The sequence below is a fragment of the Channa argus genome, chromosome 24, assembly GCF_033026475.1.
Source record: "Channa argus isolate prfri chromosome 24, Channa argus male v1.0, whole genome shotgun sequence".
Classification (NCBI taxonomy): Eukaryota; Metazoa; Chordata; class Actinopteri; order Anabantiformes; family Channidae; genus Channa; species Channa argus.
The window spans coordinates 7,985,832-8,003,863 of NC_090220.1; the positions used below are offsets into that span (position 1 = coordinate 7,985,832).

The 18,032-nt window shown below is 40.4% G+C and overlaps 1 protein-coding gene across 8 annotated transcripts in view; it reads left to right on the forward strand.

Annotated features, from left to right (window-relative positions):
• LOC137109121 (protein turtle homolog B-like) overlaps positions 1-18,032 on the forward strand; it is a 121,682-nt gene that overhangs the window by 38,268 nt on the left and 65,382 nt on the right. For all 8 annotated transcript variants that reach the window (XR_010912270.1, XM_067494541.1, XM_067494544.1 and 5 more), the window contains exons 3-5: positions 1,375-1,521; positions 9,957-10,108; positions 13,314-13,431. Coding sequence is in view for 7 of the 8 variants with exons in the window: in XM_067494541.1 (XP_067350642.1) it covers positions 1,375-1,521; positions 9,957-10,108; positions 13,314-13,431 (417 nt within the window). In the remaining variant the exon portion in view is untranslated. The remainder of the gene's footprint in view (positions 1-1,374; positions 1,522-9,956; positions 10,109-13,313; positions 13,432-18,032) is intronic.

Below are 18,032 nucleotides of genomic sequence, written 5' to 3' on the forward strand. Positions count from 1 at the left end.
AGACACTGCTTTTGGTTTTGTTTTAAAGTAAGGGGAAAAAACGAAGGTTAAAAAACGTGTGTGAGTGTGAAAAGTACCTAATACTAAAATGGTGGGACCACTGAGCTGAAGGCATTTTTGGAATGATTTAAGCTGTTAAGTTGTGATGTGTGGTTGATTAGGCAATGGCTGATGTTGCTCTAAAACCTCTGTACTTTTCAGCGTTGATGGGGCCTTTCCAGATGTGTAAGCTGCCTATGCCATAGGCACTAATGCACCCCCATACCACCAGAGATGCAGCCTTTTAAACTGTCCACTGATAATTAGCTGTATGGTCCTTCTCTTCTGTAGTCCACAAGACACACTGTCCTGTGGAATTATTTATGTTTTACACATCGCCTCAAGCTTTTTTGAATTAGGCTTGTAGATTGTAAACATCTGTTTTGACCTCTTTCAGTCAGAGAGGAGACAGACATAGTTAGAAGCTGGAAAAATATAATCTGAATCATAAATAGGCTAACCAGGACACACCAAGCATCACTTTGACTGTCTACCGTAACTTTCTGAGACGGCCTCCAGTGCAGCTGATATTTTACCTGGTGTGTTAGTTTGTGGTTTTAGGAAGACAAACAAAAATTTGTCAGAAATACTCAGAAAGTAGGGAGAATGGAGGAAGAGTGAAGGGGTTAATGAGGGATAGCCAGGCTTTGATAATGTTGATGTTTTGAGCCAGCATGTGCTCCGTGAAAGCCCTTTGTTTTGCCCTTATTGCCAGTCACCATCTGTTATGAGCCAGTTGCCAGATTGCCCGGAGCCACATCATCAGTACCCCCCTTTTAGCTTTTGATGTATAAAAATAAAATGCTGCTATTCCTGACTTTGTACTTAGCAAGTCAAAACCTAATATGTGTTATGACGGTTTGTGGCTGCCATGTAACCCTCAGGGTCCTTTATTGTCACGTGGGCCACTTCCCCACTCCTCAAAGGAAGTAATGACCCGTCCTTCCCCCAGTACATCTCCAAAATAGACCATCACCACAGAGATCAGAACATCTCCAGCAAACTGAGGTTTAGGTGACAGATCTCACTGTGTATCTAGAACTGTGCTGCAGTGTCTGTTTAGAGCAGATCTTATGTGATGTTACCCTCAGACACCCGTCCTAACAGGCCACAGTGTACTCTGTGATAGCTGCGTATTTATATTTGAACTACTCCAAAGTTGATTCTCTCTTTTTCATTCATCTGGTGCTTCCTTTTTTCTATTCTCTTTGTTTATTCGCCCCTCACCTGCCCCCTCCTACACTTCATTTCCATCATTAAATTCAGTCCACTTGCCCCTCTCACCTTTCTGTATCCGCCTCCTTCTGACGCCTCATTTCCCTCTCTGTTGAATAGGCCGGGCCAGCCTGCATGGCAAATCCTCCCTGCGGATAGAGAATGTTCGTTCAGAGGACCAGGGCTGGTATGAGTGTAAGGTGCTGATGCTGGAACAGCAGTATGACACCTTCCACAATGGCAGCTGGGTTCATCTAACTGTTCATGGTAAGACTCATAAGCATTTCTTATTCAAACTGTTCAAAATAAATTATTAGATATAAGAGATGTGGATACAGTGGTGAAGATATATGTATGATGTATAAAGAATATTTGTAAATGTCAGATTATCAATCTCATGAAATTATATGATGGAAATATTATGCAATCTTGGCACAACCCATTTCTTATGAGTGTCATTTAGCAAACTGAACTTCACATCAGATTCAGTTATCAATTAGAATTTAATGCATTTCTTATTGACCAAAAAGATTGTAAGCCTGGCACTTGCAATCCAACAGTGAATGGACTATTATAACAAGAAAAAATAACAATTATAACAGGTTAATCCAGAGGAACCTCTGAATTTGAAGTGTGATGGGTCCTAGTGCAGCTGCCCTGCACTGTGTTATCAAACTATTCAGTAGCCCAATATTTCTTCCTATTAGCCTATACATTTGACTTTGTACCATGTCCTTTTCAAGCACTAACTTATAGTCGTGCTTAGAATCCACTACTACGCCACAGGTCTTACGTTCTGCCCTACTCAGACCCAGTGTCGTATCCTGGTGTGCACCTCCCTTGAAACTATGCATAGTGGTGACATAGGCCACAATACTTATCATTGGTCCACTTGGACCTTCACTGTGAATTAGTTCCGTAATTGTATGGCCCACCTCCTCTGGCATCTAGGAGGTGGGCCATAGGTTAGATGGAGATTAACATTTGGACAAACAAAATGATTGGATTTTGATTTGGGAAAGTGAAAGTGATAGGAGAGTTGCACACGGCTGCACACAATAAGAGTATGGGGATGACATATTTTCATATAGTATTCAGCTGAATCCAGATACTGTCTTGTTGTGACAAGGTCAGAGTTTCAGTCCTCAGACTTAGTCAGTCCAATGTTCCATTGACACTAAATATTACTTAACATCAGAATGGTGTCATCCTTGTTGTGCCACAACTGGGTAATTGACAAGGTCATCCCTGAGGTAAACACTGAAGCCTCCACATGTTGTGTCACAGATCTCTCTAGAGAAGAGCACCAGACAAACACCCGAGTGTAAAATTAGTAACCCACACAAGTGTAATCACTCACAGGACTCTCTTGCAGAAACAAGAATTCTCACCTTCACTTGGCAGCTCAAGCATCTATTGAGTCACTTAATCAGACAGCATATGATGATGCTAGTTGCTGTGGTAACAGACACACCACAGACTCCACCTCCCACTCATGGTCACGGCGCATTAGCTGAGTTTAATCAGCGTTGCTCTCGTTCTGTTTGACTTCCCCTTCCTCTCCCAGAGGTGTCAAATGGCCTCAGGCTTCCCCCTTACCTCTTTTCCATTTCTGTCTACATACTAACTTACTAGACCTTTGTCCTTTAGTGTATTGTTACCACACCAGACACAAGCTGCAACATTTTATCAATTGTAGCTGACTCAGTTTCTAGGCCTACAAAAAATGTTAAAGCCCACTGTGCCAAAAATAGATTGGTTTGATGGTTAAATCTGGTTGGGACTAAAATGAGACTGCAGTTTATTGGTCTTTGATTTAGACTAAAAAGTTAAGTAGTGACCCGTCCTAAAACGTGTTTAATTTCACAGCTATGTCATCATTAAACAAAGTGGTAGGAAGGACAGTCTATTGCTTCTGGTGTTTGAGTTTAAGACATTTGAGATAAAGATAAAGATGTCAGCAAAGGAGAAGGAAAGAGCCAGTGTGGGTGATCAGTATTAAAATAAATTCAACATTGGTTAGTATCCATCAGTGATAAAGCTGTAACTTCCATTCTATGTCTGTCAACACCTACACTAGCTCTCATGATCTGGGAATTAGAATCAAGTATGTGTTGCAAGTGGTGTGTTTCAGCAACATATTTCAAAGCGTGGGTAATTTACTGCATAACACAAATTGAGTCCGAATCGTCAAAGTCCAGGGCTCTGCTACATATTCATGCTGGATGAAGCTCTAGCAGTGCACTCCTCTATTTATAGTACCCAATTTGCAATCCACCTCTCCCTATCATTGTCAGACATCTGTATTTGTCAGTGTTTCCTTTCAGCACTTTAGCTGTGAGCCTTGTTGGCACTGAACAAGTAAGGGATGCATATAGATTGTGGGTGAGAGTGCTACATCACACTTTTTCTCTACAAATAGACACCTCTGCTTCGTTTCTGTGAACTTACACATTAGCTACAACAATAAATCCACCGGCTGGTTTTAATGTTATGTGGTAATGTGGCAGACATGAGTTAAGACATCTTTTGATTATGGACATCACTGAATGTTTACCATGCAGACATGAGCAGGAAGACAGGTTGTGTGAATTTATTGTGATCCTTGAGAAGCTTGGCTATAAGATCAACATAAGCAATAATGTGCAGTATCCTCCATGGAAACAGGCTAAGATCAAGGCGACAAGGACAGATATTAGACAATTATCGTAATTGCAGAAAGACATGATGATTCAATACAATCTACCTTATAATTACAAAAAAATTGTCTATACCTGAGGCCTTGGAAACTGCCAAGCAAAGGCTCACAGCCCTGGCTACCTGGCTGAAGAGGTACACCAGAGAAGTTGAAACAAGGAGAATAAATAAGATATTCTCCACCGAGCCATTCATGGTGTACTCCCAGTGACAGGGTAATAACATGAGAGGAGACCCACCAAGGCTGGAGACTGAAGAATACTGGAAAAGCATATGGGAGAAGGTTGCATCGCATAACAACAATGCCCAATGGTTGGTGGACTTGAGAGCAGACCACAAAAACCCTCCTGAACAAATGAACACCGGCACAAATGATTAAACTACTAGTGGATGGGATTCACCCTGAATGGTTAACTGAAGGCCACACAGTCCTGATCCTGAATCACCCCCCGTGCCATCCAACTACCACACAGTAACATGCCTCCGACAACATGGAAGCTCCTGTCAGGCATGATAGCAGCTAAGGTGAGCAGGCACATGGATCAATACATGAGCTTAGTTTGGAAAGGAATTGGTAGTTACACCAGAGAAGCAAAGCACCAGCTACTGGTAGATAAAGCAGTCACTCAAGACTGCAAGACCAAACATACCAAGCAGTACACTCCCTGGATTGACTACAAGAAAGCCTATGACTCAGTGCCTTACACACGGATCATGAAATGCTTGGAACAGGTTCAACAGGACTCTAAGAACCCTCATTGAGAACTTAAAGGGCAAATGGAAACAACTCTAGTGGCCAACTTTAAGCCCATTGCACAAGTCAACATCAAGTGTGGCATATACTAAGGAGATGCTCTATCCCTGCTGCTGTTCTGTATAGGCCTGAACCCCCTCAGCCAGATAATCACCAAGAGCGGTTACAGATTTTGACATCAAGACAAGGAATCTCCTTACAATGCATGGAGGGCTTCATCCTGAATCCAACATCCTGAGACTTGTTTTTTATCATTTGATATCTAATTTGTCTTGTTTTTGTGTGTTTTAGTCTGATTTGGATTGGTTTGTGTCTTTTTAAGTGAGCTCTTTCCAACAAGAAATATGACCATTAACTTCAGAGAGACTGGCCTGTGGGTGGTAGGCTCTTTCAGAAATTCATTCATGAACAAAAAACTGACTGCAAGGTAATCATCAAGACAACTGGAGAATATGGATTCATACTCCTCTATGGCCATGTCAAATGATGAGCATGCTAATCGCTTGTTGTGGATCAGGGCCCAGTTTTTACGTCGCTGAACAGATCAATGAACAAATGGGTATTGCTGGATGTTGTACAGCAGAATGGGGTTATCTTGCTGTGCTGTTTTTTTCAATCCCAATGGAGAGATGGATCAGAAAATCTGGATTCTGAGATGACTTTGTACTCTATTGACTAGACCACATGTTGACACTAGAAATTTCCCACTGTCTACACCCTCATGGCAAAAACAAAGAGCTATTTTTAACCCGGAAAGAATAAACATGTTAGAACTTATATATATACGTTCTATAAACTGGATATATAATATATACTTTCTACAAAAATATATAACGTGATTAAATTTAGGACACTTTTTAGAATTAGGAATGATTGTAACTACTGCTATATACTATTATTCTACTACAATAAAATTGAACATAAATACAATAAGCAAATAATTGTTAATTATAACAATTTATACTTTTTCTAGATTTATTATCCATCAAATACGCCTTTCTTGGTGAATTTCCTAAAAATTAACAACTAAATATCAGATAACCATTGGGAAATTTAGGAACGTTTCCAAGAAACAATGTAAAAATGCCTGTTAAATAAAGCATTTCTGCTGAAGAATAAAGTTAGAAAATAAGTGCAAAAGTGTAAAATGGGAATAAGGTGCAAACTGGATTAAATGTAAATCCATCATATTATATTGTTTATACTAACTAAACCTGTCAATAAACTTCTCCTAGGTAGGTTTCAAATAAGGGATATGTTTGACTTTGAAAGAACCTGCACGTCTGGGATGATGTCAAATTATCAACTATATGATCTGGTTTATATCTTAATCCATGTACAAAAATAGTGCCTGGGAGGGTAGCTGGTACATGAAAAAACACTACAATTTACGGTCTTGTTTCTATTTTTAGACACAGTACTAATTTGATTGGCATGCGAGTGACAAGCTCCAAGTTCCTTCATATCCGCTGTTTTCTTCCTTATGCTCAAAGTTGCATGGCTAGATTGCTTTTATTGTTCCCATTTCTTTGCTGCATGGCAAAGCATGTGGTGTAGAATTAGCATTATGGCCTTGGTTTATAGCTGCAGATGGAATGACATGAGAGGCTACAGGATTACAGATGTAAGCAGATCAGCTTCAATCCTAAAGTGATTAGATTGAGCATATCAAAATGGGAATTAATATTGCACAAAATCTGTATCACTGACAATAATAGCAAATAGAATGGAGTTTGTTTTAGGTGGGCAGGGCAGAAAACATGTTAAGCTTAAGCTTGTTTGGGTAGAATGATGCGCCACTTGTCTTATATTAACATCCCACCTCATAATCCGAATGGCCTCTGAGCTAAAGAGGATTTTGAAAAATACTTTTCCAGAATTGAGCATGTCTGACACACCTTCACACACCACTGTGTAAAAGCCCTGAAAAGCAAGGTGAAAGTCTTGTTTGGATTAATTACTCATTATATATAAAGCATATTAAATTGTCGAACTTATTTATAAATGGAAGCCCTTGCAATACAGAATCATGGAAAAATATCTATAAAACTCTAACTCCAGAAGGTTATGTCCTTGAAAAAAGGGCAAGTGCTCCTGTTTATTAAAATAATGTTATTGCTTCTGCACAAAATGTCAAACCTGTCTCTCCTTTTGTAATAGAAAGACAGATGTGGTGAGGTGTGTTGGGTGACTGTCTGTAATGCAAATAAAGGCATGAGTGTGCTCTTTTGGTGAATGCGCATTTACAGCACCAACAGGACACTCCAAATGGACTGTTTACCTTTAAAGATTGAAATGTGTTCTTGATATACCACCTGTAATATTTGGATAATGATTGAGATGTGCCACTTGTCTTTGGGATTATAATCGGGACACTGCAAGAAATTAGTAAAGAAAATCAGAAAACAGGTCATGGTATTCACAGTAATCAAAGTGTTACTGCCATAATGAAAGATCACAATCAGTTCTCAGGTTTTAAACCTAATATAATAATGGAGGTGTGGTGAAGATCATGGTTTTGGAGGTACTTTTTAAATACACTGCCATGCTATTACTGACATTTTGACATCTTTCCCACACACAGAATATAGATACGTTGCTAGATAATCTGTCTGACTAGCATGATTTCTATGCTTTAAATTAATGACAAGACAAAATGAGACGTGCTTGTGTTGGATGGTTAAGTGTATGGGCTTGTTTTTTCACCCGTTGGAGGAGTCTGACTATTACTTGTGACTTGCAGTATTGTAGGTATATATGAGATTGTTTGGCTTAGTTGGTGGATAATTGGAAGGCTTCTCCTCCTCACAAACTGAGGTTAAAGGTAATTCCAGGATATGTGGAACATGCAAACTGAGTAAAGTTGGCACCCTACTTAGTGCGCAATCTAGCTAGAAAATTTTGTATATGAACACAAGCTAATTCTTCTTCTCCTGCTGTGCTGCCCAAAGACTGTAGCACGTCAAACAGCATTCTGATCACTAGAACCCTTACAGTCTCCCGTAAAAGAGGTGGGAGTCCTAAAATTGCACTGTTTTTACTGAACACTAATTGGCTGCTGAAGGGCAGCCATTGCATAAGATTAAGGATATGGGCCCTTAGCATAGGAGAGAGCAAGGTGGTGACCAGTATCCAGCTTTAGGTAGCTAAGCAAGATGTGGGATTTGTACTGCTTAGCTTTATCCAAAGACAAGAGGCTATGAAGGGCCACTTTAAGCATGGCAAATTTCTGTGGGCCATCATGCGTAAGGTAAGGAATGGCCTTCATGGCAGGACCTGTAAGCAGCAGTTAGATAAATTGGCCATGCTGTGGATTACTGTGCCACTGGATGAGTCACAGTAAGGACTGTGATGGTGGAGAAAAAGGTAGCAGCTGGTGGGGACAGTTTAACTCTGTTCAAGGGATCCACAGCCTGGGCGTCAGCCTTAGACTTGAGAGTCTGCGTGTTAGTGACAGAATGCCTCGGTCTACATTCGGTAACCCATCCTGAGGATCTGGTGTGAATAACATGGATCTTGGTGGTGGCGGAAGTGATTAATGACTTGCAGAGATGAGACTGAAGGTTGTGTTGTAGATGTACAGCCACAGACTGTTTTAAAGCAGTGGCAAAATGCCTGTACTAACCAACCTGCCAAGAGCAGTCATGCTTATAAGCAGGATAGTTATGGTGGGAGGTGTTAGCTGAAGCTTCAGATGAAGTATGGTTATAAGGAGAGGTGGTACTGTCCAGTCATTGGGCCACGGCTTGCACACAGTCCCCAAGCAGTGAGCTATGTGTGCTGAAGTGGTTAAGGATTTCCCAAAGTTCTGTCCAATAAAACTTTGGTTGTGCAGTTGGACACAGGGAGCACCAGAAAATGAATGTAAATTCTTTTTTATTGCAGAGGACGTTGACAGGTGTAGCTTTTTTTGGACAGTGGAGGTAAATATGTCATGGAACTAATGAGCTACAAGTCCAGAACAAAGGAACTCGTTTTACAAACATTTGCCATCTCAAAAAGCCCACACATGAACCAAATTCTTTATTTGTCCCCCTCCCCATGCTGGTCCTCCTCCAGCCCTGTTCTTACAACAGGACATACATATTTATTCAGTAGTCTCTTACTGGGTGGATACAATCAAATATTATAGAAATATTCAAATGGCTATGTTAAGGAAATAAACATCAAACTCATGTCCATGGTTTTCCGATTCCCAACGTATTACCAGATTCTGTTTTGATGACTCTTTTCTTCACTGGGGATGGGTTCAAGAGTGGGGTTTGAGAGTTATTCAAGCCCTGTGACTCCCAAGTGCAATTTAAATGACAACAGTCTGGCAGCGTTCCTACTTGAAAAATTATTTGAGTTAAATTATACATAATTATAGTTAGTGTAATATGGTTTGTGATGTAGTTTCTCTGCTTTGGCCTCTGCTCTCTCGAGTGTCCAAACAAGGACAGGGCAGCCTGCTGCCAGGAGGCGAGCAGGTCAAGCCCAGCTAAGGTGAGACACAATAAGAACTCTACAAGTGGAAATAAAAGTCAAATAAAAGTAGTGTCTTATAAATTCCACTGTACTAATTGCTATGAATAGACTAAAAAATTGCTGTCTGTTTAGCCGGATTTGTTATATAAGTTACTTACCAAGTACTGTACCAGCTATACCTGCTGAGCAGAGAGAGGAGGACAGAAGATCAATGAGTGATAGCGACAGATTTCTAAATTTTTCATTCTTCGCCAATCAACTCCACCCACTGAATAATATCAGGACTGGTATTTATTGAATGAGGACACTTTGCTGTTGTAAAAATAAATATTGAATTTATATGTAGTTATCACTTTTCAAAGTCATTACCATCAGTACCATGTGTCTTTCCCTATGGAGATGACAGTAAGATGTCTTATAGCAGCAAATTATGAGTAGATAACACACTTGAGATTTATTTAGGAATAACCAAGAGTTAAAAATGTGATCAACTGACAGTCCTAATAGGAACCCAGTACATGTAGGGTCCGCTGACATTGCAAACTATATTGTCAAAAGGTACGCTTTAAGTATAAGTATGCAATATTTTAAGAGCTGTGACTGGCAGATAAATGCAGTTTATCACCGTTAGCAGTTTGCAACAGTTCCCATTACATGGGTTTAAGTATGTATGTGTATATTTTCCCCGTTCCTTCTTTGCCTTCTACCTTTGCTTTAAAGCATTCTTAACATGTTCTTGGTTTTTGTTCTTCTCTCCAAAATTCTCAATATCCTGGCTTCTCAGCCCCCCCCACGTTCACAGACACACCACCTCAATATGTCGAGGCCAAGGAGGGGGGGGGCATCACTTTGACCTGCACGGCTTTCGGCAATCCTAAACCCTCAGTCAGCTGGCTGCGAGATGGCAACCTCATGGTCAGCAGTGCCAAGTATAAGGTAGATCTTAAGTTTATATTCCTCATTGTTTACCTTATGACCGGCACTGCACGGCTGGGGATGGGGATGGGAAATTTGACATGTGGGTGTGGAGAACTGGGAGCCAACCTCAGACCTTATGGTCAGTGGGTGGCGACTCTACCGTAGTGCCACTGGTTTATGTTCGTCCAGCAAAGTGTTTTTCTTTTAATCAGATGTTGTAATTGTTTTTATTTTATTCGGTAGAAATGACAACCACTATACCTTCGAGAACAAACCACTTACTGTTAAAAAAAATAGAAATAAATATAAAAAACAAACACAAGCCCAGTATAGGTTATAAGACATCCTCTGTTAAGCAAAATTTACATTTATTTGGTTTCCACCAACTCCTCAGGGAAATATCTGGCTCTTTAAGTCGTGAGTGTTGTACTGTGTTCAGCAGCTAGCTGGTTACTGTATTTGTCTGGTGCAGCTAGTTTCAAGAGGGTCTGGATCACTTTTGCTGAGAATAAAAATAAAATGTGGCTTTGCTGCTTCGAACATTATCACATTGTATACAGGTAGTGATGTGATTCACTGCTGTTACAAACATATTGATTATAGCCCTTTAAATTAAGGATTTGTCAGTTTAGTGTGAATTAATTCATTTAACTTTTTGCATTTGGAACTTCCTGCGTGCTTGATTCACTTGCAATGATCACTTGAATGTGGAGCTGTAAGTGCCCTAGGGTACTTGTCTGTACTCAACCTTCCATGATTTCTCCTCTCAGCAGCATTAAAGGCCCGTAAAAGAAATTCATCTCAACTGATCAAATTCACTAATCCTTGTCAGGCATTATTATGGCCTTAATTATGGTTTAGTATTCCACGTATTACCTACCCATAAGATGGTAGGTTTAGTAATATTAATAATAATAATAATATATTTTGGTTCTATGTAACACTAGCAGATATAACAGATGTAAGGATCATGAGGGGAAGGTGGTTGGGGTGGATGACAGAGTAATAAAACACTTTAAAACTAGAGACATCAGTTCATTACCCATTAAAAACCAACAGTCAATTTGTAACAACAGCTTATTGTGCCTACTAGCAAATAGAGAGGGACCAATTACATTATACTTTTTTTAGTTAATTTAGAATCTTTATTTAATGAGAAAAGATGAAAATAATTTAGCTAAATATACTGTACAGTTTCTACCATGTGCTCTTCATGTGGGATTGGTAATTATTCCCCTACATTAGGTCAGTTATTTAAACGATAGAGCTTTGTTGGTTGATGAGATATGCTTTATACAGTATCTTAATTTGTGAAAGTTATGTGAGTTATGTGTTCTCAGAGAACAGTTTTCTTCTTTAGAATGTTGAACACCACTCGGTAGAGAACCAGCAGCTCTGCATACACGTTGTGTCCTATCATGACTACAGATTAGGTGATTTTTAATCCTGTCTGCACTCTCATGCTGTTTTTCTGTACAGTGTTGCCCGTAAAATTGGAATCATTTTGTTTTCAGACACATTTTTTGCTTTGAGGTTAATTGTGATTTAATTTTCAATGTGATATGTTTGGAAGAGATTGTTCAATAAAGTTTTAAGAAGATATATACTTTATATATATCAAGAATAGATTGCATTGTCACAATAATGTCATGAGAATAGGTAAAAAATATTTTATTCCAACTTTATGGCAACAGTGTATAAATATATAGATATACAATGTGTATATGCGCTTCAATTTCAGTTGTGAAATACACAAACAAACACCTTGTTTTCTTATAGAGAAAAAAAATAGTTCAGTCACATTTAAACTGGAAGTTGCTGCATCACGCTGTGCTTTTTACTGTCAGATGTACAGGTTTGCTTTGAAGAAATGGATGGAATAAATTTATATCTTGTGCCTCAGAGTATGAATCTGGTGGGAAAGGGAGTCAAAGGCTGAATGTGTCCTTTGAAGGAATTTTGACTTAAGTTGTGATTTGATGTGCTAACCATAGAGATAGGTTTTTGTTTTTGAAAAGTTTCTGCAAAAACTGCCAAAATAGATCTTGTTTAAGTGCCACTTAGTAACTACATTAAAACAAGTATTATTCAAGAAATAGTCTTTTACATTACTGTATTTCGAGGATTGGTTAAAGGCCTGAGCAGTCTGATTTAAACAAACCAAGGGTTATCTTTGAGAGTTACAGTCTTTTTAGTTCGGAATTAGCTTTTTGTATGAGGACTATAGAAGGATGCTTCCACATTAGGATAAAAAAATGTTTTAACGTACTATGAATATGATCAGTGGGATGAGTAATGTTTTTAGTAATTTTCTTCTAAAGCACAGAAAATTAATTCATTAATTGAAGTGGAAGATACAGGGGTGGCTGCTCAGTTGGTAAAGGCAGTCATCCACAGACCACAGGGTGAGTGGTTCAATCCCTGGCCCTGGCTATATGTCGAAGGGTCCCTGGGCAAGACACTGAACCCCTAACAGCCCATTACCCTCCCCAGCCTAGTAGAAATTGGGGAGGGTTGTGTCAGGAAGGGCATCCAGTGTAAAAACTGTGCCAAATCAACATGTGGACAATGATCCACTGTGGTGATCCTGAATTCACAGCATAAGCTGAAAGAAAAAAAAAAAAGAAAATTGAAGTGGAAGATACAGAGCAAGAAATTCAGTAACTTAAATTCCAATATGACCTTATACTGTAAAAGAAAACACATCTAGATCCATTATTGCCAGATTTAAATATACCCACTCACAAAAATCTACATTTAGGCATTACCGACTCATGTACTACAAAAAAAAAACAAAACTACTTCATCATGTTTAGAAGCTGTGGATTGTTATTTATGCTGTGGTTATTTCCTCTAGGAAAGCAGAAAACAACAAATGAGACAATGAATAGTGGGAATTACTTTTGGAAATCTTTTTTTATATATTACATTTTGCTTTATTGCTGTACGTTTCAATAAGGAATTCTGAATTCACCTTACATTTGTGACTGTATAGTTGTTCTGTTCTTCCTATTGGAAAACCAAAGTTCAGTCGAGATGCAGTTATACTTACATTATAATTTGACTCAACATTTTACTCTTACGTGAGCGTGATTTTAGTGTAGGTAGAAATCCATGTGACCACAGAGTGACCCAGTAGATGTTATTTTATGCTTAAAAAAAATAAATAAATAATAATAATAATCACATAGATTTTAAATAATATATTCCTGTGTGTGTTCAGGTGTCAGATGGGAGTTTGACGGTGCTATCCATCACTCGGGAGGATCGTGGGGCCTACATGTGTCGAGCCTTTAGTCCCCAGGGTGAGGCCATTCACACCACTAGGCTGCTGGTTCAAGGTAAATACATGTATGTGTATTGTGACAAACTTCCCCTGGGGTGAACATTTTTCAAGTTCAGTGTGATTTGCTCTACTCCCTACTATCTGGATGCGTCTTCAAATGACCACTGCAGCTATAATCTATGGTGCAGTTGATGTGTTTCTTACCAGTAAAAATAAAAATAAAATGATGACCCCTGAATGACATTCAGCAGTGCAGGGCCGACGCTGATAGTTCCTTCTAAAAGTACCACCCTAAGGCTAGAACCTTTTTAAGCAGAACTATAGAACACAACTAAAGTACTCTTCTGGTGGAAATGCATAGGAACTAAGTTCCACAAATGGTTCCTGGTCCAGGGGAAATGTTCCTTTGATTATGTGTGTTGCTGCGCATTGCTGTCAAAGAAGTTTGATATGTTCCTATCACACAAACCTGTTTTTATAAAAGGTATAATGAGATTTTATTCATAATTTAAAAATATGGAATTTAAAAAAAAAATACCCATCATCCCATGTGTTTTCATCCTCAGTGTGTGCAAAATGTCTCACTAATATTATATTTGTGATGTTACGCTGATTACTTTAATGTTAGAAATAAAAAAATATGTTTGTGATCTAAATTTTTTCAAATTTTATGTATATTGTTGCAATTCCTAGTGCCTAATTTTATTGCAAAATTTTTAATTACCGACCCCAGGTGCCCTATTTTTGAACCTTGGGTGTTCTGGTGCTGTGATATGGCATTATATAGTAATTATAATGAATTGGTATTTATGCCCTTAGTGTAATTTTCTAACCCTTTAAAGCTAACTGTTTTTGGTGTCCCTCTGACCAATGTTCATTTGTTCACAGTTTTTTTTCTAGAAATGTTTTCAAAAATTACCTCAAGCTTTCCAGACTTGGTGCCATCTTTTCATTCAGTATTTGGAGTAAAATATTGACAGTGCCATGTATAAATGTCTTCTCCCTGACACGCATCGCCACATCTGCACACTCCCACCTCAGTGCTTCTAGCAGCCCTTTTGCTCTTGCAAGGTCCACAGCAAACATCATACTCTACTCTACTCTAAATCTATGTATATAATACTATTTTTGCTAATCTTCTTTTCCATTCGGCTGTTCCCTTTCACTTCATGTCATCTCTCACTACATCCATAAATCTTCTCTTTGGTCGTCTTCTAGACCTCCTGCCTGGCAACTCCAACCTCAGCATCCTTCTACCGATATATTCACAGTTTCTCCTCTGAACATATCCAAACCACCTCAATCACGCCTCTCTGACTTTATCTCCAAAACATCTAACATGAGCTGTCCCTCTAATGTCCTCATTCCTGATCCTGTCCATCCTCGTCACTCCCAAAGAGAACTTCAACATCTTAAGCTCTGCTACCTCCAGCTCTGCCTCCTGTCTTTTCTTCAGTGCCACTGTCTCTAAGCCGAACAACATCTCTGGTCTCACCACCGTCTTGAACACCTTTCCTTTCATTCTTGCTGATACTCTTTTATCACACAACACACGTGACACTTTTCTCCACCCGTTCCAACCTGCCTGCACTCGCCTCTTCACCTCTTTTCCACACTCTCCATTGCTCTGAACCGTTGACCCTAAGTACTTAAAGTCCTGCACCTTCTTCACCTCTGCTCCCTGTAACCTCACCGTTCCACCTGGGTCCCTCTCATTTACACACACGTATTCTATCTTACTGCGGCTTCATTCCTCTTTTTTCCAGAGCAGACCTCCACCTCTCTAGATTTCCCTCCACCTGCTCCCTGCTCTCACTACAAATCACATTGTCATCTGCAAACATCATAGTCCATGGAGATTCCTGTCTAACCTCATCTGTCAGACTGTCCACCACCAGAGCAAACAAGAAGGGGCTCAGAGCCGATCCTTGATGCAGACCCACCTCCACCTTGAACTCCTCTGTCACACTTACAGCTCACCTCACCACTGTCTTACAGCTCTCACACAGCTCCTCTCTTGGCACCCTGTCATACGCTTTCTTTAAATCTACAAAGACCCAATGCAACTACCTCTGACCTTCTCTGTACTTCTCCATCAGCATCCTCAAAGCAAATACTGCCTCTGTTGGACTCTTTCTAGGCAAGAAACCATATTGCTCCTCACAAATGTTCACCTCTGCCCTTAGCCGAGCTTCCACTACTCTTTCCCACAACTTCATTGTGTGGCTCATCAGCTTTATTCCTCTGTAGTTGCCACAGCTCTGCACATCTCTCTTGTTCCTAAAAATTGGCTCCAGTACACTTCTCCTCCAGTCCTCTGGCATCCTCTCACTCTCCAAGATCTTGTTAAACAAACTAGTCAGAAACTCTACTGCCACCTCTTCTAGACCTTTCCATACCTCCACAGGTATGTCATCAGGACCAACTGCTGCCTTTCCACTCTTCATCCTCTTCAACTTCCCCCTCAGTTTCACTCTTACTAATCTTTGCCACTTCCTGCTCCACATCAGTCACCTCTTCTACTCTTCGTTCCCCTTCATTTTCCTCATTCATCAACTCTTCAAAGTTCTCCTTCCATCTTCCCATCACACTCCTGGCACCTGTTAATATATTTCCATCCTTATCTTTAATCACCCTGCTGCACATCCTTCTCATCTCAATCTCTTTGTCTGGCCAAACTGTACAAATCCACCTCTTCTTCTTTAGTGTCCACCTTTGTTTGACCTTTGTCACCTCTACCTTCACCTTATGCTGCATCTCCCTGTACTCCTGTCTACTCCCTTCAGTCCTCTCAGTGTTCCACTTCTTCTTAGCTAACCTCTTTCCCTGTATACACTTCCTTGAACTTCCTCGTTCCACCACCAAGTCTCCTTGTCCACTTTCCTCTTTCCAGATGACACGTGGAGTACCCTCCTATCTGTCTCCCTGATCACATTAGCTGTAGTGGTCCAGTCATCTGGAAGCACTTCCTGACCACCCAGAGCCTGTCTCAGTTCCTCCCTGAAAACTACCCAACATTCTTCCTTTTTCAACTTCCACCACTTCGTCCACTTTGTCCTCTTCAGTTTTTCCCCACCAGTCATTTTAAACTCCACTATCATGTGTTGTCTGGCTGCACTCTCCCCTACCAATAGTTTGGAGTCACTGTTTCAGATTACAACGTCGGCAGATGTAGTCCACCTGAGAGCTTTTACCTCCACTCTTACGTCACCCTATGTTCCTGCCTTTTCTGGAAGAAAGTGTTCACTACAGCCATTTTCATCCTCCTTGCAAAGTCCACCACCATCTGTCCTTCTGCGTTCCTGTCCTGAAGACCAAATCTGCCCATCATGTTCTCATCACCTCTGTTCCCTTGACCTACATGCCCATTGAAATGTGCACCAATCACCACTCTCTCACCTCTGGGGATGCTATGCATCACTTCATCTAACTCACTCCAGAATTTCTCCTTCTCTTCTAACTCACATCCTACCTGTGGGGCATAACCACTAACAACATTGAACATCACTCCTTCAGTTTCCAGCTTCAGACTCATCAACCTGTCTGATACTCTTTTAGCCTCTAGAACATTCCTCACACACTCCTCTTTCAGGATAACTCCTACTCCATTTCTCTTCCTATCTGACCCATGGTAGAACAACTTGAACCCTGCTCCTAAGCTTCTAGCCTTGCTACCTTTCCACCTTTCCACCTGGACACAGTATGTCCACCTTCCTTCTCTGCATCATGTCAACCAACTCTCTAGCCTTGCCTGTCATAGTACCAACATTCACAAACCCTACTGTCAGTCCTACATTCTTAGCTTTCCTCTTCTCTCTCTGTCTACGAACACGGATTCCTCTTCTCCTTCTTTGACCAACAGCAGTCCACCACCGGAACCCTGTGGGTCAGCAGCACTGGTGGTGGTCGTCGTTAACCCAGGCCCTTCACGGCTTTGGTGTGAAAGTCATGATTCACGTTTTTAATTTGGCATGTGTTTTACGTCGGATGCCCTTCCTGATACAACTCTCTGCATTTATCCAGAATTGGGACTGGCACAAGAAGACACTGACTTGTGCCCCCTTGCGGTTGCATTTGACCAGTAAAGAAAATTGAATAAAAATAAAAATAAAAGTATGAATGATTTGGCTCGCTTTCAGCAAATTAGTGCTACATAAAATATGCTCTTCTGGGTTATTTGTCACTTTCATTTATCAGAACAGACAGTGAACATGTTCATAAGGATGACATCTTTCTTTTTGTGAGTGGGCAAAGTCCAGACTGAGCTGGAGTGCGTGTTTGATTTGTCCTGTATAATTTATGGGAGAGACAGATTAATAGAGGGCTTCCTGGAAAGCCACTGAGCAGCAGATCAGCTAAGGGACTACAGCACCAGCAAATTTCCAGCACTCAGCTGGTTCCAAAGAGGGCAGCTTGGCACACTCATACAAGCACACACAGACACTCACCCACACCCACTCAAACAACAACACAGTCCTCCAGCACAGGCCTTGTCCTGCTTGTCCTGCTCAGGGGCTGGCAGATGGAAATGCTCTGCCTGTTAAAGGATCAGGCTGTGGGCTAGAGATCAGGACTAACATATGGAACTAGCAGTTTAGAGCTGTTACACTGGCTCAGCTCAGATGTATGTGTGTATCTGAGTGCTGATTTCTGTGT